The 25,972-nt window shown below is 39.3% G+C and overlaps 1 protein-coding gene across 14 annotated transcripts in view; it reads left to right on the top strand.

Annotated features, from left to right (window-relative positions):
- The window catches only part of add1 (adducin 1 (alpha)), a 159,818-nt gene that overhangs the window by 70,340 nt on the left and 63,506 nt on the right, over positions 1–25,972 (top strand). For all 14 annotated transcript variants that reach the window (XM_063049543.1, XM_063049544.1, XM_063049541.1 and 11 more), the window contains exons 3-7: positions 2,443–2,605; positions 13,873–14,024; positions 17,179–17,259; positions 18,106–18,255; positions 19,664–19,807. In XM_063049543.1, coding sequence (XP_062905613.1) covers positions 2,443–2,605; positions 13,873–14,024; positions 17,179–17,259; positions 18,106–18,255; positions 19,664–19,807 — 690 coding nt within the window. The remainder of the gene's footprint in view (positions 1–2,442; positions 2,606–13,872; positions 14,025–17,178; positions 17,260–18,105; positions 18,256–19,663; positions 19,808–25,972) is intronic.

The raw sequence follows: 25,972 nt of genomic DNA, 5'->3' as shown, positions 1-25,972 counted from the left end.
CGGCACCTTATCAAACGCCTTCTGGAAATCCAAGTATACATCATCCATCTGTTCCCCTCTATCCACTGCACTGATTATGTCCTCAAAGAACTCCAGTAAGTTTGTCAAACAGGACCTGCCCTTTCTGAATCCGTGCTGCATCTGTCTAATGGAACTATTCCTTTCTAAATGCTTTGCTGTTTCTTCCTTAAATGACAGCTTCAAGCATTTTCCTGACTACAGATGTTAAGCTAACTGGCCTATAGTTGCCCATCTTTTGCTTACATCGTTCTTTAAAAAGTGGTGTGACATTTGCTGTCTTCGAATCCACCAGGACCTGCCCAGAGTCTAGAGAGTTTTGATAAACGATTACCAACGCGTCCACTATAACCTCCGCCAATTCCTTCAGCACCCTGGGATGCATCCCATCAGGACCAGGGGACTTATCTACCTTCAGGCCCTCTAGTTTGCTCATCACTATCTCTTCAGTGACAGTGATTTTGTCAAGGTCCTCACCACCCATTTTGTCCATAACATCCTTCTTCGGCATCTTAGACGTGTCCTCCACCGTGAAGACCGACGCAAAACAGTCGTTTAATGCCTCAGCCATTTCCTTGTTGAAATCAGTAACCTATACACATACCATGTGGGTGCCATTATAGCATAGTGGTTAGCACTACGCAGTTACAGCTCAGGGTGTTTGGAGTACAATTCCAGTGCCACCTGTAAGGTGTTTACACATTATCACCGTGACCACATGGGTTTCTACCGTGTGCTCCAGTTTCCACCCACAGTCCAAAGATATATTAGGGTAATTAGTTGTTGTAAATTGTCCTGTGATTCGGCTAGTATTAAATAGGTGGGTTGCTGGGTGGTGTAGCTGGTTTGTTCTGCGCTATATCTCTAATAAATGTATAACCCACCTACCTATTTTCATATCTTTAGGGAAACTTGGAAACCTCATATTTCCTCTCCTCCTGTAGGTCATTAATGTAAACAGTAATCAATTGAAACCAATAATTTTTGGGATACTCCACTAGTTACGGTACATCCCATCAGTATGAAAAGAGCCTTTTATTGTAACACTTATATTTCTTGTGTGGCAGCCAGTTTTCAATCTGTTGACTTATTCTTCCAATACCTTGGGATCTTACTTTATGCAGCAGCCTCTTTGTGAAAAGTTGTTAAATGCTTTTTGGAAATTTAAATGCACTACAACAACAGGTTTCCCTCTGTTACACCAAAGACCTTGTCAAACATTATTTACTTTTCATAAAGCCCTGCTCACTAGGTTTGATTATATTCAACTCTTCTAAATGAGCAGTTGCTTTCTCTTTGATTATTGTTTCCAATTTCTTTCTAATGATAGATGTTAAACGAACTGGCCTGTAGTTACATGCCTTCAATCTTCCTCCCTTGAACAAGAGAGTCACACTGGCTGTTTTCCAAATCTCTGGTACCCTTCTGGAATTTAGCAAATTTTGGAAAATTTCAAACAGCAAGTCCACAATCTCAGCAGCTACTTCCTTTAAAACCTTCAGATAGGGTTGGCACGGTAGCATAGCAGTTAGCATAATGCTGTTACAGTGTCGGCTCGAACATTGGGGTTTGATTCCTGTTGCTGTCTCGCAGGGGTTTGTATTCTCCCGGTGGCCATGTGGATTTCCTCTGGGTGCTTCAGTTTCTTCCCACATTCCAAACTCAAAGCAAATAAAAATGCTGAATTCGTGAGCAATTTTATTTTGGCCAGAGTTGAGACCTTTCACTATACTGCTGGTAATGAAATTCAGACCATTAATTGAGCTGAATTTTGTGGTTAAGTTCATGTTGTGATAAAGCTTAAATCTAGCATATTTTATTGTTTGGAAAATACTCCTTTTGCCACTTGTTGTTGAGGAACTTCGATTTATAGCATACTGTGTTAGCACCAGTTATTATTGCTATAAACTCTGCTGGGCTGCTCTGCAGATGCACAGGCACGCTTCCTGCAGTTGACAATGTTTTCATCTCCTTAATAAAAGGAATTAAATTTTAAAAACAAATACCAAATTTCAGGTGAGTTTGCGAATTTCACTTGAGAAAAATAGAAAAGCACTCTTTGGGGGGGGGGGGCGGGGTGAGTGGGAGGAATACAATGCTTTGCTTTTCCTACCAGATTTTGGGACCCACTCTAGTATTTAGGAATGTAATAGTTGCCTTATTGCCAAAGTTCGTTAGTGGGAGGAAAACTTAGTCTGGTTTATTATAGTTTCATTCCCCACACCCAACAGCCAAATAACATTTTATTAATTTAAAAATAATGGAATATTTTCAATGCTGCATGTTATCTTTTTAGCAAGTGGATTGCTGTCAGTTTTCTGGTTAGTGTTTGACAGTATATACCTGCTAGTAGTAAAAGTATCCTTGGAGAGAAATAATATTCCCGCCTTTATCACTGTGAAAAAGATGTCTGTTCATTTCTAGGCTTTCTGTGAAGAATTGGAATCAATGATTCAAGAGCAGCTGAAGAAAGGAAAGACTCCAACTAGTCTACTTGCATTGCAACAGATTGCTGACTTCATGACAACAAATGTGCCCAGTATGTATCCTGCTGCACCACAAGGAGGAATGGCTGCATTAAACATGAGTAAGTATAACTATTTTGTACACTTGAGAAATCTTCAGTTGAAGCACGACTGCACAGGAGTGTGGACATCAGCGAGTTAGACTGGCGGGAAGAATCTAAAAAGAAGACAGCTTTGTTGATAGAATGGGTGATTGAATAGAGGGATTCAGAGTAGGAGGTCTTTGGCTCGACGGAGCTTCAGCGATAACGGGTCAAGTCGAGGTAAGTTATTTGTGAAGAATAGGAATAGGATGTATGTCTGTGAGGCCGCTGTTCTGTACTGGGTGTCAGATGTGGGATGTTCAATAAAAAGATTTAAAAAGAAAAAAAAGATGTGGGATGTCCGGGGAGATTCCCAGCCTCCCGGATGGCCACATCTGTGCCAGGTGTGTCAAGTTGCAGCTTGATGACCCTCATCTGGTCAGGGAAAGTGAGGAGGTAATAGAGGAGCTACAGACAACCCAGGGCCTTAGGAGACAGATAAGTGGGTAACAGTCAGGAGATGGAAGGGCAAAAGTCAGTTACTAGAGAGTACCCCTGTGGCTGTCTCTCTTAATGAGTACTCCTGTTTGAGTACTGTTGGGGAGGATGACCTACCTGGGGAAAGCAACAGTGGCCATGCCTCTGGCACAGAGTCTGGTACTGTGGCTCAGAAGGGTAGGAAAAGGAAGAGGATGACAGCAGTGACAGGGGACTCTATAGTTAGGGGGGCAGGCAGGTGATTCTATGGGCGCAGGAAAGAAACACGGATGGTAGTTTGCCTCCCAGGTGCCAGGGTCCGGGATGTTTCTGAGTGCGTCCACGATATCCTGAAGTGGGAAGGTGAACAGGCAGAGGTCGTGGTTTGTGTTGGTACCAATGACATAGGTAGGGAAAGGGAGGAGGTCCTGAAAACAGACTACAGGGAGTTGGGAAAGAAGCTGAGAAACAGGACCCCAAAGCTAGTTACCTCAGGATTACTGCCTGTGCCACGTGACAGTGAATATAGGAATAGAGTGAGGTGGAGGATAACTGCATGGCTGAGGGATTGGAGCAAGGGTCAGGGATTCAGATTTCTAGATCACTGAGACCTCTTTTGGGGCAGGCGTGACCTGTGTAAAAAGGACAGGTTGCACTTGAATCTGAGGGGGAACCAGAATCCTGGCACAGAGGTTTGGGGAGAGTTTAAACTAGAATTGCTGAGGGGTGGGAACCGAACTAAAGAGATGGAGGAAGGGGCAGTTGGCTCACAAATAGAGAAAGCTTGTAGATAGTAGGAGAGGGAGGATAGGCTGGTGATAGAGAAGAAATATGCTCAGACTGATGGTTTGAGATGTGACTATTTTAATGCAAGGAGTATCATGAACAAAGCGGTTGAGCTTAGAACGTGGATCAGTGATTGGAGCGATAATGTTGTGGCCATTACAGAGACTTGGATGGCTCAGGGCAGGAATGATTACTGAGAGTTCCAGGCTTTAGATGTTTCAGAAAGGACAGGGAGGGAGGCAAAAGAGGTGTGGGCGTGGCACTGCTGATCAGAGATAATGTCACGGCTGCAGAAAAGGAGGAAGTCATGGAGTAATTGTCTGCTGAGTCTCTGTGGGTGGAAGTTCGAAACAGGAAGGGGTCAATAACTCTACTGGGTGTTTTTTATAGACCACCCAATAGTAACAGGGACATTGAGGAGCAGATAGGGAGACAGATTCTGGAATGGTGCAGTAATAACAGGGTTGTTGTGAGGGGAATTTTAATTTCCCAAATGTCGATTGGCATCTCCCTAGAGCGAGGGGTTTAGATGGGGTGGAGTTTGTTAGGTATGTTGAGGAAGGTTTCTTGACACGATATGTAGGTAAGCCTACAAGAGGAGAGGCCGCACTTGATCTGGTTTTGGGAAATGAACCTTGTCAGGTGTCAGGTCTCTCAGTGGGAGAGCATTTTGGAGGTAGTGATCACAATTCTATCTCCTTTATCATAGCATTGCAGAGGGATAGGAACAAACATTAGAACATAGAATAGTACACAGCACATTACAGCCCCTTCGGCCCACAATGTTGTGCCGACCCTCAAACCCTGCCTCCCATATAACCCCCCACCTTAAATTCCTCCAAATACCTGTCTGGTAGTCTCTTAAACTTCATGAGTGTATCTGCCCCCACCACTGATTCAGGCAGTGCATTCCACGCACGAACCACTCTCTGAGTAAAAAACCTTCCTCTAATATCCCCCTTGAACTTCCCACCCCTTACCTTAAAGCCATGTCCTTGTATTGAGCAGTGGTGCCCTGGGGAAGAGGCGCTGGCTATCCACTCTTTCTATTCCTCTTATTATCTTGTCAGAGTTAAGTTTTTTATGCAGAGAGTGGTGAGTGCATGGAATGGGCTGCCGGTGATGGTGGTGGAGGCGGAATAAATAGGGTCTTTTAAGATACTCCTGGATAGGTACATGGAGCTTAGAAAAATAGAGGGCCATGGGTAACCTTAGGTAATTTCTAAAGTACATATTTGGCACTGCATTGTGGACCCAAGGGCCTGTATTGTGTTGTAGGTTTTTTTCTATGTTTCTAAAAGACTTATGTAAATTACTTGCTGGAGACAGCTGAGTTCCCAGTATTCCTTTGGATATGAATAAGTTTTTATGCCACAGATCATGGGTTGCTTTGGGTGACATTTTCCCCCCTCTAATAGTTACAGTACTCCGGAAAATCCTGGAAAATGAACCAAGCCCACTCACTTCTGGTTTTAAATAAGGAAGGAATGTGAAGGTGGGAACCAGGTGGTTAATTTACAAATTTGGCATCTTTAAATAGGGGGAGGTTAAAGGAGTAGAAGCCAGCAGGTGATAGGTAAGACCAGGTCAGGGAAAAGGTCCTGATGCCAGTGCTTTCCAGTCCTCATGAATGGTCTTGGCCCAAAATGGCAGCTGTTTATTCCCCTCCAAAGGAGCTACCTGACCTGATGAGTTTCTCCTGTGTGTTACTTGATGGTCAGGGTGGGCCAAGGACCTTGTTTTTATACTTGTGACAATGTTTCCACCATCAGACACACATTCCTCTCCTCCCTCCCTTCAGCATTTAGAAGGAATTGCTGACTTCACAACATCCTGGTCTGCTCTTCTTTGCGACTTCCCATCTATGGCATTTTTCTATGCAATTGCTGTATTTGCAACAGCTGTCCTTTCACCCCTACCATAACTCGGAGGCCTGGTCTTTCCAAGTAAAGAAGTGATTCACTTGCACTTCCATCTTGTCTACTGCATCGTGTTCACAAGGTGGTCTCCTCAACAATGGAGAAATGAAATTCAGATTAGGCTGCAGGAGTTGGTATTGAATTTTCCATGAAACATAGGAGCAAAATTAGGCCATTTAGCCCATTGAGTATGCTCCACTCGATCATGACCGATTTATTTTCCCCCTCAACCATATTCTCCTGACTTCTCTCTTAACCTTTGATTCCCTTATTAATCAAAAACCACTTGCTTTAAATACACCCTATAATTTGGCTTCCACAGCGTCCATGGCAATGAATTCTGCAGATTTACTACCCTCTGGCTAAGGAAATGTCTCCATCTCTTTTCTAAAAGGATGTCCTCCTATTGAGGCTGAGCATTCTGGTTCTAGACTCCCCCACTATAAGAAACATGCTCTCCACATCCACTCTATCTAGGCCTTTCAATATTCAATATGTTTAAAATAAGATTCCACTTCTCACCTCACTCTTCTAAATTCCAGCAAGTATAGGGCCAGAGCCATCAAATGGTCCTCATCTTTGGGCATTTCTTCATCTGTCTGCTAGAACTGGTAGTTTCTGACAGTTATCTATCTGTCATTTTGCCTTAATTTTTCCTCATTTCCTTAATGTGAGCTAGCCTACTGGGCATAAACCAGAGCCCAACTATTGATTGCCCATCACACATTACTCTGATAAAGAAGTATAATCTGCCTTAAACTGACACCTTAACTTATTCCCTTTGTTTGTATTCATCTCTCTCCCTCATTCTCTGTAGCTGAAAACTACCTTGTCTGTCAAAACTGAACATTAACTCTTGTTTCTTTGTCTACAGATGCTGCCAAATCTGCTAAACTTTTTGAGCATTTTCTGTTTTATATCTGATTCTACAATTTCATTTGTAGTGACTCTTTTCTGTCTGTTCAGATACAATTTCATGTTTAATCTAAATTATTTTATTTATGTACAAAATCTTTATTTCAACATCACCATAGAATTATCAATTGGTCTGAGCAGGAAAATAGGTTGGTGGTTTTGGCTGATGACTGCAATGCTAGGAGCGTGTCTCAGCTGAAGGTACGCTGATAACCTATGTAAAATATGTATATTGTACGCAAGCACATGGGCTAGTTAGAATTTATTAAACTCTTGCTGTTTTCTGCTGTTTCTGTATGAGAACAATACACATGTACAAAAAATAAATATTAGAAATTCTGCAAATGCTGGAAATCCAAAGCAACACACACAAAATGCAAGAGGAACTCAGCAGGTCAGGCAGCATCTGCAAATAGTTTGGATTATAATTCTCCTCTGGGAGGTAACTTTGTACAGGAAGAGAAAGAACTACTGCTTGTATAACATCTTTTGTAGAATCCAAAAGCATTTAAAGATAAATTATAGCCATATTTTGTTTATTACAGGCACCATTTATGGGAATGTTCAAGTTTATTTGTCATTTATCCATACACATGTATACAACTAAATGAAACTGTGATCCTCTGGGGCCAAGATGCAAAACACAGTACATACAGTCACACACAGCACATATAGCTATGATAGCACGTACAGTCACAAATAATAGCTCAGGTCCCTGAATGGCATGGCCTGAAGATTTGATGGTGAATGGGATGTTGTTCAAAAGCTACTTTCTGTAAGTATGCAGCAGTTCCCTATCTCACACTGAATCTCCCAAGAGAGGGAACGCTGGAGAGCAGCACTGACAGGACAGCTGACCTGCAGGGGTCAGCCCTTAATTAGTTAATTGTTGATTAGGTTTGATGTGCATGTTGGCTACAATACTTGATAATTTCTTTCTTTCCCTGTACCCCTGCCACCTCCACTCAAAACAAAGTTCTAAAAGACACTCACTGCTTTATTTTTCACAATGGCAATGTGTGCAGGGTCATAGTTAATTTCATTAACATCCAGACTGTAAAGTTGATGGTTTGGAAGTCTTCATTTCAACTTAGAATGCTTATAGCAATAAAACTGAGCCTACCAGTCCAGAGCATGACCTGGGCATTAAAAAATTTGGGCTGATGTGTGACCAGTATGTGTTGGGAAATTGGTTGCCTTAAATAACAGAAAACCCCTCTGTGACCTTTGACCACTATTTTTGGTTACTCCATCATTGACATTTTAAAACTTAGTGATATACTGTCTAAGTTAATAGCTGGAGTTCTTGTTCAAAAATATCAGGCCTTACTGTTGAGTATTGGACTGAAATGTTAGCTTATCATTGTCCTCAAATCAAGAGCCATTTTTGAACCCACAAACAACACACACAAAAAATGCTGGTGAACGCAGCAGGCCAGACAGCATCTATAGGAAGAAGCACAGTCAACGTTTCGGGCCGGGACCCTTCATCAGGACTCAACTGTGGATGAGGGGGGTGCAACAAGCGACTCTCCTACACGAGTGTGTGCTAGCAAGGCTGACGTTGGGCCTCGTTCAGGCGAAGCGGCAAAATTAATAAAAATTCTGGAAGAGATACAGGAATTCCAAAAAGACGTAAAACAGCAACTAAATGATATCAAGTCAGAGCTCACCAACGTTAATCAAAAAATAGAGGTGGCAGAGACACGAATTGAAAAGGTGGAAGATCGCATTCAAAACATGGAACAGATGCTAAGTAAGATGATAAAAGTGTTAAATCAACAAGAAAATAAACTATTCAACCAAGGTCACGATGGAAGAATATCAGGATATATAATGTTCCTGAAGGAGCGGAGGAATTGTCTATGGTGGAGTTTGTAGAAAAGTTACTACGGGACACGCTGGAGATTCCCTCGACTATGGAACTTGACATTGAGAGAGCACACCGTGCGCTCGTCCCAAGGCCTTCTGGAGACAGGGAAGATAAGCCATGGTCAACAGTAATTAGATTCTTTCGGTACAAAACCAAAGCAGAGATTCTGCGCAAGGCCTGGGGAAAGAAGAAAGTATTTTTGAGCAGGAAATTAATATATTTTGATCAAGATTACCCCCCCCTTCCCCAGCGGTCCTGCAGAAATGTAAGGAATACTCTGAAGTGAAGTGAGTATTGAAGCAAAGAAAGATTAGCTTCCAGACTCTGTACCCTGCTAAACTGCGAGCGTTTTATGAAGACGGGATGCAGCTGTATCAGACAGTGGAAGAGGCGACTGCAGACATGAAGGACAGAGGGTTGCCTGTCAGCGTGATCACACCGAGGGAAAGCCTGGCTGAGCAGCTATCCCGCTCTGCTTAGGAAATAGTGAGAGAATAGAGAAAGCAGGGGACGGGAGGAGGGCGAGAGAAGAATATCCGGAAGAGACTGAGTTTTCAGAAGACAGCCCTCACCCCCTCCAGAAGAGCCATAAGGTCTGACTAATTTCAAAAGTGTTGATAAGCTAAACAGAAGCAAAACTACGTGGTGCTATACTTATGTCAAGAAATGCATATTACAATGTGAATTTTATATTACTCAATTATTTTATTTTTTATTCATTAATTCACTCCTTTTTCCCCACCTAAATGAGAATATATACATGGGAGGAATACACAGGGAAATCTCTTCTGAGTAATGGACGTTGATTTTTTCACGTTGATTTTTATGGGTACTGCAATTCACAGGTAGGAGAGGCTATCCCCCACGTCTAGACATTTCCTCCAGCTCAACCCAGAGTCATCTACTAGAGACCTCAGCCTTGGAATCACACCTTCGTTACCTTTTTTTAAACTTGCGTTTCTTGGTTCTTATTTGTTCAGGGAGTAGATCGATTAAGTTTTATTCTGCTAATTTCAATGAGATACTGACAGATAAATGCACATGGCTAAGGACAAAGTAAAATTCATTTCTTTTAATGTCCATGGGCTGTTAAATCCAATTAAACGCAGTAAAATTCTATCAAAAATGAATAAAGAACAAGCCCTTGTAGTATATTTACAGGAAACTCACTTAAGTGATAATGAGCATGGAAAACTAAAGAGAATGGGCTTCACAAATTTGTTTTTCTCCTCATATAAATGAAGACATAGGAGAGGAGTTGCTATTCTCATCTCAAGCAAGCTAAATTATGAAAAAGTATTCGAAATGGGAGATAAGGAGGGCAGATATATTCTGGTAAGGGGGAATATAGACGGAAATTCAGTTACTCTATTGAATATATACGCACTCCCAGGAAGTGATATTAGTTCCTTCCAATAAATTACTAATATTATGCTAACAGAAACAGTAGGTCTCTTGATATGTGGGGGAGACTTAAATTTACAATTACAACCAAAGTTAGACTCTTCCAGTAGAAAAACCTATGAAGCGAGGTCCTTACATAAGAAAGTTAACACACTTTTTGAGGATGTTGGCCTTTTCCCCGACTGAAGGGATTACACTCATTACTCTGCCCCCCATTCTGTATATACAAGAATAGACTATTTTATAACATTTGGAAAAGATAAAGACAAAATAATCACCTGTGGAATTGGGACAATAGATGTAAGTGACCATGCACCTATATATTTATCTGTTGATTTTGATCTACAACCAAGGAATACTATTTGGAAACTAAATTCAAGTCTACTCAATGATCCCTATTTTAAGGAACAAATTAAAAAAAGAAATTGGTCTTTACTTAGAATTCAATGATAATGGAGAGGTTTCACCTCCCATTCTGTGGGATACTCTGAAGGCTGTCTTAAGAGGGAAGATTATAGCGATATCTTCATATAAGAAAAAAAAAGGAATAAACCATCAGAGGAATTACAAAATAAGCTGAAGGAATTAGAGAAAAAAAACACGAATTGAGTTTGGCACAGGGTACATTAGAGGAAATTAAAAACATTTGGAATGAAATTAATAGTTTGGCTACACAAGAAATCAGGGAAAATTTAATGTTTCTGAAACAGACCCTATGAAAGTGGATCTAAGTCTATGAAAATACTGGTGTGGAAACTGATTAAAAAAAAGATAGAAAATACAATTCATAGAATTAGGGATCCAAGAACGAAAGTGATTTTTAAAAAAAAGCTAAGAGAAATTCAAGAAGCTTTTGAAGTGTTTTACAAAACTCTATATTCCAAAGTTCCAGGGGAAGCATAACCCAAATTGACACCTTCCTGAATTCTCTAGAGTTACCCACTTTAAGCGAAGAACAAAATAGAACGATGATTGCTGACATAACTGAAGCTGAACTAAAAACTGCAATTAGTAGGCTTAAATTAAGCAAGTCACCAAGATCAGATGGATATATGGCAGAGTGGTATAAAGAATTTGAAAATGAGTTAATTCCTGTTTTACTCCCCACACTGAACTGGGCTCTAAAAAAGGCACAAATGCCACCCAACTGGAAGGAGGCGATAATCTCAGCCATACCGAAAGAAGGCAAGGATAAAATGGAATGTGGGTCATTTAGACCAATATCTGTTCTTAATGTGGATTATAGATTATTTACCACCATCATGGCCAAACGATTAGAAGTGTCTCCACCCACATAATGATCAGACAGGTTTTATACAACAATGCCAAACACAAGACAATATACGAATGACGCTTCACATTATGGATCATATACAAAAAAACAAAATTGAAGCAATAGTGATACGTGTGGATGCTGAAAAGGCATTTGATTCGGTTAATAGGAATTTTCTTTACAGAGTTGGTTTACATGACACAATTCTTTGCATTTCTTGTTAGATGCTAACTGCATTTCATTGGCTTTGTATCTGTACTCAGCACAATGACAATAAAGTTGAATCTAATCTAAACAATTATTAAAACTATACAGGCACTATATGACAATCCTACTGCTAGGATTAAAATCAATGGATATTTATCAAATAGTTTTACCCTAGAAAGGGGCACGAGACAGGGTTGTGAATGATCACTGCTACTCTTTGCATTATATCTGGAACCATTAGCTCAATACATCAGACAAAATGAAGATATCAAGGGAATTACTATTAAAGGGACAGAGCATAAATTGGCCTGTTATGCAGATGACATTTTGATCTATCTAGGGCAACCAACATACTCTTTACCTAAATTGATGCAATCCGTTGAACAATATGGTCAATTATCACGATACAAGATCAACATAGATAAAACCCTATTATTTTCATATAACTATAGCCCACCAAGAGAAATTGAAAGTAGATATCCCTGGGCATGGCAATCAGAGTCTTTCAAATATTTGGGCATCATCAAAAATTTGGCAAAATTATCAGAATGCAATTATCAGCCTATATATAAAAAAATAAGGAAGGTATAACAAGATGGAACCTAACTCCTTTTTTTAGTCTCAGTTCAAGGATTGAATCCATTAAAATGAATACATTTCCCAGACTATTATATCTCTTTCAGACCCTACCAATAGAGATGAACCAAAATCAATTCAATGAATGGAACAAATTGTTATCAAGATATATATGGCAAGGTAAAAGGCCAAGAGTTCATCTCAAAACTTTGCAATTAGCCAAGGAAAAGGGGAGATGGGGCATACCTTCTCTTAGAGATCATTATTTTGCAACACAGTTTAGAGCTGTGATATGCTGGTGCAACCCATCATACGACGCTCAATGGAAAAACGTTGAAGAGAGAATACTTTCCATCCCCATACAGGCAATTTTGGCTGATAACAACCTACAAAGTTACTTAAATGCTATTGATAACCCATGGGTGAAATGGACTCTTAAAATATGGAAAACTATTTTGAAAGAATATAGACGGAGATATTTGCAATTCTTAAATGGTGTGCATATGACTCGGATTTTACACCGAATAAACTAGATGCTAGATTTAAGGACTGGACAGCTAAAGGAATAACAGTTCTTTGCAATATAATGAAAGAAGGAACACTGTTCAGTTTTGAAATGCTTAAAGAGAAACACTTATTAGAAAAAGAAGACTTTTCAGTGTTTACAGATGTGACAGTATTTTAATAGAAGGGTTAAAAATGTAACCAAGGCAAGTACATGTTTGATAGAACTACAGTATTTAGAAAAGCATATAATTCAGGTAATGCTAGTAGAATCATTTCAAACGTGTATAAGCGTTTGTCAAATTTTAAAACACATTGGACTTCATACATTAAAACAAAATGGGAGAAGGAAGGAGGGATAATTATATCTGAGGAAGAATGGACAATAATATGGAGGTATCAATGGAAGTGTACCAATTCACAGAAATGGAGGGAGTTCGGATGGAAAAACTTATAAGATATTTTATTACACCCTCTCAGAAGTCCCATTATGATAGTAACCTCCCTGTTCGCTGGAGAAGTTGTGGAAATCAAACTGCAAACCATTTTCATATTTTCTGGGAATGCCCAGTTATCAAAGACTATTGGAGTGGGATACACAATGCCCTACAAGATGTCTTTAAATGTGAAATACCTTTAGAATGTAACACCCTGTATTTTGGGTATATACCTCAAGAATGGTTGAAAAGAGATAAATATTTAATGAATATACTGCTGGTGGCTAGTAAAAAGACTCTTACCAAGAAATCGTTATCACAGGAGAGCCCAGCTTTAAACGCATGGATGGAAATTACAATGGACATTTACAAAATGGAGAAGATAACAGCATCTGTTAATCATAAGTTAGAACAATGTGATTCATACTCTGAAAAATGGTTTAGCTACGTAACACCTCATAGGCCTGATTTTATTCTCACAAATCAATGAATATGTTGTAAAAAAATAATCACTCCCTACTTGTACATAGTTTTCTCCTTTTGTTTGTTCTTTCTTTCCTCTCTTTTCTATAAGTGTATACCTCAGATAAATATTATGTGGAGATTTGTGGCAAATATGACTACATGATATATATGAACAGTATCTGAAATACATCTTATGGAAATGTTTGATGAACTTCAATCAAAAATAAATTACAAAATAAAAGATTCTGATCTGAGTGACTTGCAAGAAAGGTCAACGAAGTGTGAGTGTTCCAATGTTTTAGTAAGCATAACTGAATTAATTTTGGTGAATCTGAAGAATCATTTATAAAACATCTCATGGCTTTTGCATTTAGTTTTGTGTAATTGATCTGTGCTGAATAAATATAACTAAATATTATAAGATTGTTAACTGTATGCATACTGTAAACTTCCATGTATTCCTATTTAAGGTCTAGGAATGGTTACCCCAGTGAATGATCTCCGTGGATCTGAATCTGTTGCATATGAGAAAGGAGAGAAATTGCTGCGATGTAAGCTGGCTGCTTTCCACAGATTAGCAGACCTCTTTGGATGGTCACAGCTTATCTATAACCACATAACAGTAAGTCAAGCTCCATCAAACTTTACAACTCCTCCCTTGGAGGGTCAGACACCCTGAGCCAATAGGCTGGTCCTGGACTTATTTCCTGGCATAATTTACATATTACTATTTAATTATTTATGGTTTTATTACTATTTAATTATTTATGGTGCAACTGTAATGAAAACCAATTTCCCCCGGGATCAATAAAGTATGACTATGACTATGATATTTGTTGTCTTAAAGTACCTTCCAATAGTTGAGTTATCAACAGGTTTATGACAATGAACCTGTTCAGGTCATCTTTAACAACAAATATGTGTTCTTGTTTTCCCAAATCTATCAATCTTTTGAATGCAATTACTGAATGTGCTAGAATTCTAAAGATTCATTGCAGTCTGAAGAATTGTCCCCTCCCATCAGTCCTAAGTGGCCTACTCCTTTTAAGGTTTTGTGTCTTTCAGTGAGGTCATTTTTCATTGATGGCTTGTTGAACCCCAGGAGATAGCAAAAGGGACTGTCTTGCAGAATAAGAGTGAGAAGTTTTCCCTGTTACTTGATTTCCATGGCTGAGGATATGTCCATAAATTGGCAAGACAAGGCTAATAAGTATTTAAGTCCCAAGAATAAAAAGCTATACGTTGAGAACTTACTACCAGATTCCAATATGATGGGTTAATGGAAGGACTGAAATTTACGCGAGATTCAAATTTATTTATCGTATGTACATCAAAACATAGAGCGAAGTGCACCATTTGCATTAACTAACACACAAGGATATTTTGGGAGCAGTCCGCAAGTGTCGCCACACATTCCAGCACCAACATAGCATGCCCATAATGTTCTGAACAGCACAGAATAACAAGCCCAGTTTCTCCCTCCAGTGCACATACACGGTCCTTTAACCCCAGAACAAATCTCCAGCCTCCAGCAGACTTACCCCAGGGCATGTTGATCACTGTACACTAGGCCTCAACCTCACAGTCCCTGAATAGTAGGCCTCAATCTCTGCTCTCACCAATTCATGAACCTAGAGGATCATTAAAACTTGTTCCTCCTATCCATGTGGAACTCTAAATTTGGAACCTCTAAACTTGGTGCCCTCATCCACTTTCTGCCAGTCTGACATCTGAAAACGGATGTTCCACATCCGCGTTGCTGGCATTTGAATATGTAGTGGAGACTTGGGTTCCGACCTAACGCCTAACTCTCCTCTCTGTTCACAAAACCATCCTTACGAACTTTAAAAAGGAGCAGTTAAAAATACATCTAAATCGGAAATGCAGCCCAATGGAGTTTACGGCTTGGTGTCATCTTGGGAGGCTAGTGCAAGGATGGAAGTCTATTTAGAAGAATGTTAGAGTTTGAACAACATATGGGTTCTTTATAGCATCTTTGAAAGTGAGTTTACTGACTTTCTTTGGCAAGTAATTTCTCAATTAGTACTTTACTCCTTTCCTGATGCGTACTTCCTAGTTGCTTGCAACTGAATTGTCAATATTTTTGTATCCTGGGTTTTAAAATTGCAGAACTATCTTGTGTAATTGAATGAACTTTTAACAGTAATCAAAGATGCTAGTATCCTGTCCCACATAAATGGAAGTACAGTCATAGATCCATATGCAAAATATAATTGTGTTAATTTGACTCATTGTGCTTATTAATATATAATGATTCAATGTGTTTATATTATGAAGCATAAAGTGATTCATTCTGCCACATCATAAATAATAGAATGGCATATATACTAAATGTCCTGGATAGAGAAGACATCCCACTTTAAATATGTTCACAGTACAGATAAAAACATAGAATATAAGACATAGTTGCGCTATTTGTGCTTCAGTCTTCAAAACTGGTCTATCATTTGGGAAAATAATTTCCACTCCTATCCCCATTCCCCTTGATCTATGTTGATATCCAGAAACGTACACTGATCAGTAACTGAGTATCCACAGAGCTGCAGGGTAGAGAATTCCAGATACAGTATTTACTGATTCTGAATAGGTGGAGCCAAAGCATTCCGTGGTAAACCATTAATCATAGTCTACTAACAGAAGGAGTTGTTTATTTCTATTCTATCTGTTTACCAGTTCTGCCTTTATTGGTATATTACCCCCAATTCTATATGCTCTACCTTGTTAGAAGCTTTCTGAGATGGAAAGTTGATTGATGAAAGAGATGAAGGGTTGGAAGGAGGGGGTGGAATCTGATAGAGGGTAGGAGGGTAAAACACCATGGAAGAAAGAGGAGGTGCTCCAGAGGGATGTGATGGGCAGGTACGGAGATGAGGTGAGAGAGGGAGCCAGAAATGGGGAATGGTGAAAGACTGGGGCATTACTTAGGTTTTGAAGCTTTTTGATCAGTACTGTTGAGGGGATGGTGGTGTTTGAATGGCGTGTTGTAATCAATAAACGCCTCTCTCCCCACCATTGAGCACATATTCAAAAGGCAATGCCTCAGTGCGGCATCCATCATTAAGGAGTCTAGTCATCCAAGATGTACTCTCTAATCATTACTACCATCAGGGAGGAGGTGCTGGAGCCAGAAGGCACCCAACTCAACATTTTAGGAACAGTTTCTTCCCGTCCACCATCAGATTTCGGAATGGTCCATGAACATGACCTCACTATTTTCCTCTCATTTTGCACTGCATATTTATTTTTTATTTCTAATTGCAACTTATAGTAATTTGTTGTTTTGCACTGTACTGCTGCCACAAAACAACAAATTTCATGACATGTCAGTGATGATAAACCTGATTCTGAGAATTAATAAATTCTTAAAAAATGATAGAGCATTCATTCTCTCCATAAGAATCTTGTTAAAAGGTCTGAGATGTAACTCATTTAAGTCATTTGAGTTCTATTAGCTTTCAGGTTCATTAACTTCTCACTTATTTTCTTACTCAAGCTCATTCATATTTCCAGGTTATGCATACGCTGAATTGAACAAATTAACATAGGGTAGAATCATAACCCAGTGCTCTTGAGAAGATCACAAGTTATCAGCTACTAAGAGCAAAATCTCAATTTAAGTTGGCTACTTCTGTCTCCTTAAAAACAAGTGTTTGTTTTGGGAATCAAAGCTATGTTCAATCAGAGTTACTGATTTTGATTTTGGTTGTTTTGCCAATTAGTAATATTTAAATGCAGGGTATTGATCTTTTGCATAGGTGCGAGTCAGCTCGGAGCAGGAACATTTTCTCATTGTCCCTTTTGGCCTTCTTTACAGTGAGGCCACAGCATCAAGTTTGGTGAGTATTGGCACATATTCAAGTTTTGCTTGCATTTAATTTATCAACTTGAGTGTTGCATTTTTTTTCTTACTTCATCTATAAAGCTATAAAACTTGTGGCGCTTTCCGTAGTAAACCTCAATCATATTCCAAATAAGCATCTGCTAAAAGCAGCCTCTTCACCGTGCCCCCCCCCCCAACATCCCTACAGAATTCATAGATCGCGACCTAAAGGTCCAAAATACGGAATGAACTAGTTCTTAAATTTATGTGGGGGTGAAGTATTAAACAAATAAAAAGAAAACAGTTTTTTTAAATTAGTGTTTCCAGAAGCAGGCACAGACAATGCAGCTGCAGTCGTGATCATTACTTTTGAGGGGGAAAAATATCCTGTAGGAATGCATTTCTGCTTAAAACATGGAATTCGTTGGGGAAATAGAGTTAAATGACTCGGAAAATCTTGATTTATAGATTGGTTTTCTTGCAGCTCGACTCCTCCGTGATGCTGGGGTCAGGGATCACCTTTACTGGATGACCAGCACCATCAATGGGTATTGACATGAAAAAAATACCTGAGTTTTTAACATATCCAGTCTTGAGAAAATCTGCAGGTGCTAGAAATCAAAGTAGCACACATGAATTGCTGGAGGAACTCAGCAGGCCAGGCAGCATCTATGGAAAAGAGTAAACAGTTGATGTCTTGGCCCGAATTGTTGATTGTTTACTCTTTGCCATAGATGCTGCCTGTCCTGCTGAATTCCTCCAGCATTTTGTGTGTCTTTCCTTGAGAAAAGTTCAGATTAAGGTAATGATGTTTAACATTGACTGTCTGTAAAAGCAATTTAAATTGGTCTTTGTTTTACAGGTTAAAGTTAATCTTCAAGGTGATGTAATTGATCGTGGTTGTACCAATTTGGGAATAAACCAGGCTGGCTTTACTTTGCACTCTGCCATCTATGCAACTCGTCCAGACATCCGCTGCATCGTACACATTCACACACCAGCTGGGGCTGCAGTAGGTTCTCATTTGTTTTCATATCTTTCAGAATACATGAATTTGCATTGAGCTTTCAGTTTGGAAGTATTTTCTAATCAGTTCAATATGATATTTTCCACCATTTAACCTCCTTAGTGCAACTGTCTTTGTGGAATCGTAAACTTTATTTTAATATCATTTATTTGTTCACAGTATGTGAACAACACTTGTAATTGTTCTATTTACTGTTGGATGATGGCCCTTTTGTGAGAAACATGCTTCAGAAGGTCACTGTTTATGATGCAAATGGAGGATTTAGAGACTGTAGGGGTGCAAGTAGCATCATCAGCACTGTTCTCTTTACAAACAGTCTCCTGAGAGTAATTAAACATCAGGTTTTCAGTCAAATTTATTGTTGCAGGAGAATCAGGATATTTAGTATTAGTCTGGTAAAATCTGATAATTTCATTACTCAGTATAAATTCTTCAGATTCCAATGTAATTTATTTTATAAAACAATTGTTGCAATTATTTTTGTAATGTTTCAAAGTATAGTTTTGTTGGGGAAAGAAGTAATCACAAACTAAATTTTTTTATAGATTAGATTATGAGGACACGCAGTCCGCTTTTATTGTCATTTAGTAATGCACGGGTTAAGAAATGATACAATGTTCCTCCGGTGCGATATCACAGAAACACAAGACAGACCAAGACTGAAAAACTGACAAAAACCACATAATTATAACATATAGTTACAACAGTGCAAGCAATACCCTAATTTGATAAATTTTATTTCTAAATTAGTTTTCATTTTGACCAAATTGTATAGAGGATTAAAATAAATCCATGCCTTACAAAGTTCAAAGTAAATTTATTATCAAGGTGCATATGTTTCCATATGCTACCTTGAGATTTATTTGCTTACAGGAAAATAAAGAAATAAATAAAGTTTGTGGAAAACTACATAACAAAGACTGACAAACATCCAATGTGCAAAAGAGGATAAAGTGTGCCAAAAAAATTAAAATAAAATTAGAGAACGAGTTGTAGTTCTTGATAGTGAGCCAGTAGGTTGTGGAGACAGTTTGGCGTTGAGGTGAGTGAAGTTATCTTCATTGGTTCGGGAGCCCGATGGCTGTGGGGTAACAACTGTTTCTGACCATGCTGGTGTGAGACTCCTGTTGTTGAAATAGCTAAATTATTTTATTAACCGCAAGGCTGATCATTGACATATGTTAAGAGTTAATTGTAATTGGGTTTTTAAATGTTATTTTGTGTAGAAATTATTTTAATTGATTTTAAGATTTTGGCCCCAAGAAGGGCCAAAAGGCCTGTTTCTATGCTGTAGTTTTTCTGTATTTTTTAAAGATAAATATTTAATTTGTTTTTGATGTTCAAGTACTGGCCTTTTGATTAAATGTTATAATAACTATTTTGTTTTTGCCAGGTGTCTGCAATGAAGTGTGGCCTGCTACCAATCTCCCCAGAAGCATTGACCCTTGGAGAGATATCTTACCATGATTACCATGGAATCCTTGTGGATGAAGGAGAAAAGATACTAATACAGAAAAATTTGGGCCCCAAAAACAAGGTGAGCATTTTCCCTGCAGTAGTACTTACATTTTCCAAGTTTGTAAAGGAAACTGCTAGCATATTTTTGAACCTTTCCAAATCGTTTCTGGAATTGATGGAGATGAACATTGATGATTTGTTTGATGGTGACATATCACTGCAACTTCTTTAAAATACGATCGATTTTGCAAAGAATGTTTTCCTTGCTTGTGTCCCAAGAAAGGTTGGTAATCATCATTCACGTCAATTCATGGAGTACGATTCTGTCTGATTTGAAAGCAGACCTGAAAGCCTTTCCTTTCAGGTAGTGAAAATGCTAATACCGATTGAGTATTCTGCTTCATTGATCTCGATTGCAAATTAGTCAGCATTGTTTGGACTGGGGATATGTAATCCAATTTCATTCTATAAATACATCTTAATTTCTCATCAATATACAATCCTCTTTGAAAGATTGTAGAAGGTCTGAAGGAGGTTCACGAATAATCCTGGGAATGGAAGGGTTAACGTATGAAAAGTGTATGGTCGCTCCAAGCCTTTACTTGTTAGGGTGTAGAAGAATTAAGGGGGGATCTCATTGAAACATATCAAATATTGAAGGCCCTAATTAGAGTGGATGTTGAGAGTCTGGGACAGAGATGGAAGAATTCTTTAGCCAGGGGTGGTGAATCTGTGGAATTCATTGCCAAAGATCTCTGGAGGCCAAGTCATTGGATATATTTAAAGAGGAGGTTGATAGCTTCTTGATTAGTGAGGGTGTCAAAGGTTGTGGGGAAAAGGCAAGAAAATGGAGTTGAGAGGGATAATAACTCAGCCATAAGATGTAGGAGCAGAAGCAGGCCATTTGGCCCGTCGAGTCTGCGCCACCATTCAATCATAGGCTGATCCAATTCTTCCGGTCATCCTACTCCCCTGCCTTCTCCCCATTTCTTTTGATGCCCTGGCTAATCAAGAACCTATCTATTTGCCTTAAATGCACCCAATGACTTGGCCTCCACAGCTGCTTGTGGCAACAAATTCCTCAGATTTACCACCCTCTGATTAAAGTAATTTCTCCACATCTCTGTTCTTTAATCCTGAAGTCATGCCCTCTTGTCCTAGACTCCCCTGCCATGGGAAATAACTTTGCCATATCTTATCTGTTCAGGACTTTTAACGTACGGAATATTTCTGAGATCCCCCCTCATTCTCCTAAACTCCAGGGAGTACAGCCCAAGAGCTGCCAGACGTTCCTCATTCGGTAACCCTTTCATTCCTGGAATCATTCTCATGAATCTTCTCTGAACCCTCTTCCAAAGTCAGTATCAGTATCATCATCATCATCATCATCATCAGGTGCCATGCCCAGTCTGAGCTTTGACTGCCATGGCCCACACACTCCTGTTTCGGGTTAAGTGGATCAATCCATTGGTATTCACATCCAGTTCTCTGGCTGCTGTCTCCATCATCATTTGTCTTTGTCTTCCTCTTGCTTTCTTCCCTTCAATCTTTCCCATAATAACCGTGCATTCTAACTCCTCTTTCCTAATTACATGTCCAATGAAATTACGTTGCCTTTTCATGATCTCATACATTATTTCTCTTTTTGTGTTTGCTCTGTTCATGACATCTTCGTTAGATATTCGTTTCCTCCATGATATTCTTTGCATCCTCCTCAAAAACCACATCTCTGCTGCTTCAGTTCACCATCTGATGTCACCCAGCTTCCTAAGTAGCAAAAGTTCTGTACTTGTTTTATGTCTTCCCCATTTATTCTCAGCCTGCAGATATCACCTTTTTGGATATCACCATACATTCTGTCTTTTCGCAATTGATAGACCCATTTTTGCACTTTCTTCAACAACTATATCAATTAAGTTTTGTAGTTCTTCCTCTGTACTTGCAATTAACGCAGTGTCATCTGCATATCTGAAATTATTAATGTTTTCACTGCCAACTTTGATTCCCAAGATGTCTTTTATTTTTTGTGATATTGTTTCACTGTACACATTAAATAAATCTGGAGAGAAAACACACCCTTTTCTAACACGCCTCTTGATTTTCGTAAACTGACTCGCTTCTCCATCTATTCTTACAGCAGCAGTTTGTTCCCAGTACAGATTTCTGATTAGGCGGAGGTCTTTCAAATCTAGATCTAGAGTTTCCTGTAATATTTCAAATAACTTACTGTGCTTCACTTTATCAAATGCTTTTGTGTAGTTGATAAAACAAACAAAACAAATTTTTTTGCACTTGAATAGCTCGTTCTGATAGTATCCTTAACATCAATATTTCATTTCTTGTACCTTTGTCTTTCACAAATCCACATTGTTCTTTACCTATTTCAGCTTGTATCTTTCTTTTAGCTCTTGTCATCAAAATTCTTAGAAGTATCTTGGGGATATGACTCATTAAACTTATGGTCCTATGTAATTCACATTCTATTGCTCCAGGTTTCTTAGGAAGAGTGATAAATATTGACTTTTTTTCCATCTCTTCTGGTATTATTCCAGTCTCATAAATGTCATTGATTAAATCAGTAAGTTTTTCGATTGCATAATCTTCAAGGGCAATAATTTGTTCTATTACTAATTCATCAGGACCTGCTGCCTTTCCTTTCCTTCATCTTATTTATTGCATTACGAACTTCAGATTTTAAAATACTTGGACCTTCAATGTCTTTCTTAATTTCTGGTTTTTCGCCTCGATTGTCTTCAAACAATATACTTAGTCCATCTGTTCATAATCTCATCTTTTTCCATGATAATGGTAACGTCTTTTGATAATGTCCTTTGCTTTCAAACATCCACCTGAAGAACAGAGGAGTTTTTTACCAGTGATATTCTTGATTTGTTGATGTAACCTTTTGGGATCAGTAATAGGGAATCTTTCTATTTGCTCACATTCCTGGTTTAACCATTCTTCTTTGACTTTTTGACATAAGCTTTTAACTTTTTTATCTAAGGACTTATATTCTATAGGATTTGCTTTCTTCCATCTCCTTCCATTAGATTTCATCTGTCATCCATTTATTCCTTGTGCTTTTTTCTTTTTTTAGAAATCACTGACTGCTGATTCTACCAAGAGGCATCCTTTGCAGAGTTAAATTTCATTTCTACATGATTGCTATCATCTTCAACAGATTCTATTTCTAGACTTTGAAATCTATTCCTTACTTCAATTGTAAATGTCAGTATATCCTTTCTAAAATAAAGAGCCCAAAACTGCGCACAATACTCCACAAGTGTGGTCTCACGAGTGCCTTATAGAACCTCAACATCACATTCCCGCTCTTATATTCTATACCTCTAGAAATGAATGCCAACATTGCATTCGCCGCCTTCACCACCGACTTGACCCGGAGGTTAGCCTTTAGGGTATCTTGCACAAGGACCCCCAAGTCACTTTGCATCTCTGCATTTTGAATTCTCTTCCCATCTAAATAATAGTCTGCCCATTTATTTCTTACAGCAAAATGCATGACTGTACACTTTCCAGCATTGTATTTCATTTGCCACTTCTTTGCCCATTCCCCTAAACTATCTAAGTCTCTTGACAGGCTCTGTTTCCTTGGCCAGTTCCCCTGTCATGCCATTGTAATTTCCTTTATTCCACTGAAATACTGACACATTGGAATTTAGTTTCTCCCTTTCAAATTTCAAAGTGAACTCAAGTCATATTGTTCCCTAGGGGTTCCTTAACCTTAAGTTCTCTTATCACCTATGGATCATTGCACAACACCCAGTCCAGCACAGCCAATCCCCTAGTGGGCTCAACAACAAGTCGTCCTAAAAAGCCATCCCTTAGACAATCTACAGATTCTCTCTCCTGAGGTCCAGTACTGGCCTGGTTTTCCCAATCCACTTCCATGTTAAAATCCCCAACAATTACCATGACATTTCCCTTCTGACATACCTTTTCTATCTCCTGCTGTAATTTGTAATCCACATCCCAGCTGCTGCCATGATGGATTGGCAGTGAAGGTTCAATGGTCTGAATTATCTAATTTTACACCTATGTCTTATGGTCTAAAGAAATGATCATGCACTTTATTACTTTAATCTTAGAGGAGATTTTAATTTTGAGAGCCTTCATAATTGAGCTTCAAAGTGCAGTATGAATTGTATGTACACACCTAAATGAAAAGACCTAAATGAATTTACTTAATGTTAAACTTATTACAAAGTAACAAATTTAAAGGTGTACAATAGAGCCTACCCCTATCAATGGCTTCACATTGAAGTTGAGCAGTTTCATTTTATTAGATTTGCAGATGATTAATCTACTCCTACAGAGTAATGTTCTCCCTAATTTGTAATGACCAGCAAAAATCCTGTACTGTGCAATTTTTTGCCCAGTGACGACAATATGAACACACTGAATTTTTAAGTGGAAGCAAACCTGAAGATATTCTAAGGATAATAAGACCAGTTTGTTCGTTGTTTAAAAGAAATAAAATAAATCCTGACCTCATGAGCTTTTGGTGTAACAGTTTCTACTGTTTCATTAAGCCATTCTAAACATAGAAACATAGAAACATAGAAAATAGGTGCAGAAGTAGGCCATTCGGCCCTTCGAGCCTGCACCGCCATTTATTATGATCATGGCTGATCATCCAACTCAGAACCCAGCCTTCCCTCCATACCCCCTGACCCCTGTAGCCACAAGGGCCATATCTAACTCCCTCTTAAACATAGCCAATGAACTGGCCTCAACAGTTTGCTGTGGCAGAGAATTCCACAGATTCACCACTCTCTGTGTGAAGAAGTTTTTCCTAATCTCGGTCCTAAAAGGCTTCCCCTCTATCCTCAAACTGTGACCCCTTGTTCTGGACCTCCCCAACATCGGGAACAATCTTCCCGCATCTAGCCTGTCCAATCCCTTTAGGATCTTATACGTTTCAATCAGATCCCCCCTCAATCTTCTAAATTCCAACGAGTACAAGCCCAGTTCATCCAGTCTTTCTTCATATGAAAGACCTGCCATCCCAGGAATCAATCTGGTGAACCTTCTTTGTACTCCCTCTATGGCAAAGATGTCTTTCCTCAGATTAGGGGACCAAAACTGCACACAATACTCCAGGTGTGGTCTCACCAAGGCCTTGTACAACTGCAGTAGTACCTCCCTGCTCCTGTACTCGAATCCTCTCGCTATAAATGCCAGCATACCGTTCGCCTTTTTCACCGCCTGCTGTACCTGCATGCCCACTTTCAATGACTGGTGTATAATGACACCCAGGTCTCGTTGCACCTCCCCTTTTCCTAATCGGCCACCATTCAGATAATAATCTGTTGTCCTATTTTTGCCACCAAAGTGGATAACTTCACATTTATCCACATTAAATTGCATCTGCCATGAGTTTGCCCACTCACCCAACCTATCCAAGTCACCCTGCATCCTCTTAGCATCCTCCTCACTGCTAACACTGCCACCCAGCTTCGTGTCATCCGCAAACTTGGAGACGCTGCATTTAATTCCCTCATCCAAGTCATTAATATATATTGTAAACAACTGGGGTCCCAGCACTGAGCCTTGCGGTACCCCACTAGTTACCGCCTGCCATTCTGAAAAGGTCCCGTTTATTCCCACTCTTTGCTTCCTGTCTGCTAACCAATTCTCCACCCACACCAATACCTTACCCCCAATACCGTGTGCTTTAAGTTTGCACACTAATCTCCTGTGTGGGACCTTGTCAAAAGCCTTTTGAAAATCCAAATATACCACATCCACTGGTTCTCCCCTATCCACTCTACTAGTTACATCCTCAAAAAATTCTATGAGATTCGTCAGACATGATTTTCCTTTCACAAATCCATGCTGACTTTGTCCGATCATTTCACCGCTTTCCAAATGTGCTGTTATCACATCCTTGATAACTGACTCCAGCAGTTTCCCCACCACCGACGTTAGGCTAACCGGCCTATAATTCCCCGGTTTCTCTCTCCCTCCTTTTTTAAAAAGTGGGGTTACATTAGCCACCCTCCAATCCTCAGGAACTAGTCCAGAATCTAACGAGTTTTGAAAAATTATCACTAATGCATCCACTATTTCTTGGGCTACTTCCTTAAGCACTCTAGGATGCAGACCATCTGGCCCTGGGGATTTATCTGCCTTCAATCCCTTCAATTTACCTAACACCACTTCCCTACTAACATGTATTTCACTCAGTTCCTCCATCTCACTGGACCCTCTGTCCCTTACTATT

The sequence above is a fragment of the Mobula hypostoma genome, chromosome 5 (assembly GCF_963921235.1).
Source record: "Mobula hypostoma chromosome 5, sMobHyp1.1, whole genome shotgun sequence".
NCBI classification, from domain to species: Eukaryota; Metazoa; Chordata; class Chondrichthyes; order Myliobatiformes; family Myliobatidae; genus Mobula; species Mobula hypostoma.
This window is presented reverse-complemented; position numbering and strand designations above follow the sequence as displayed.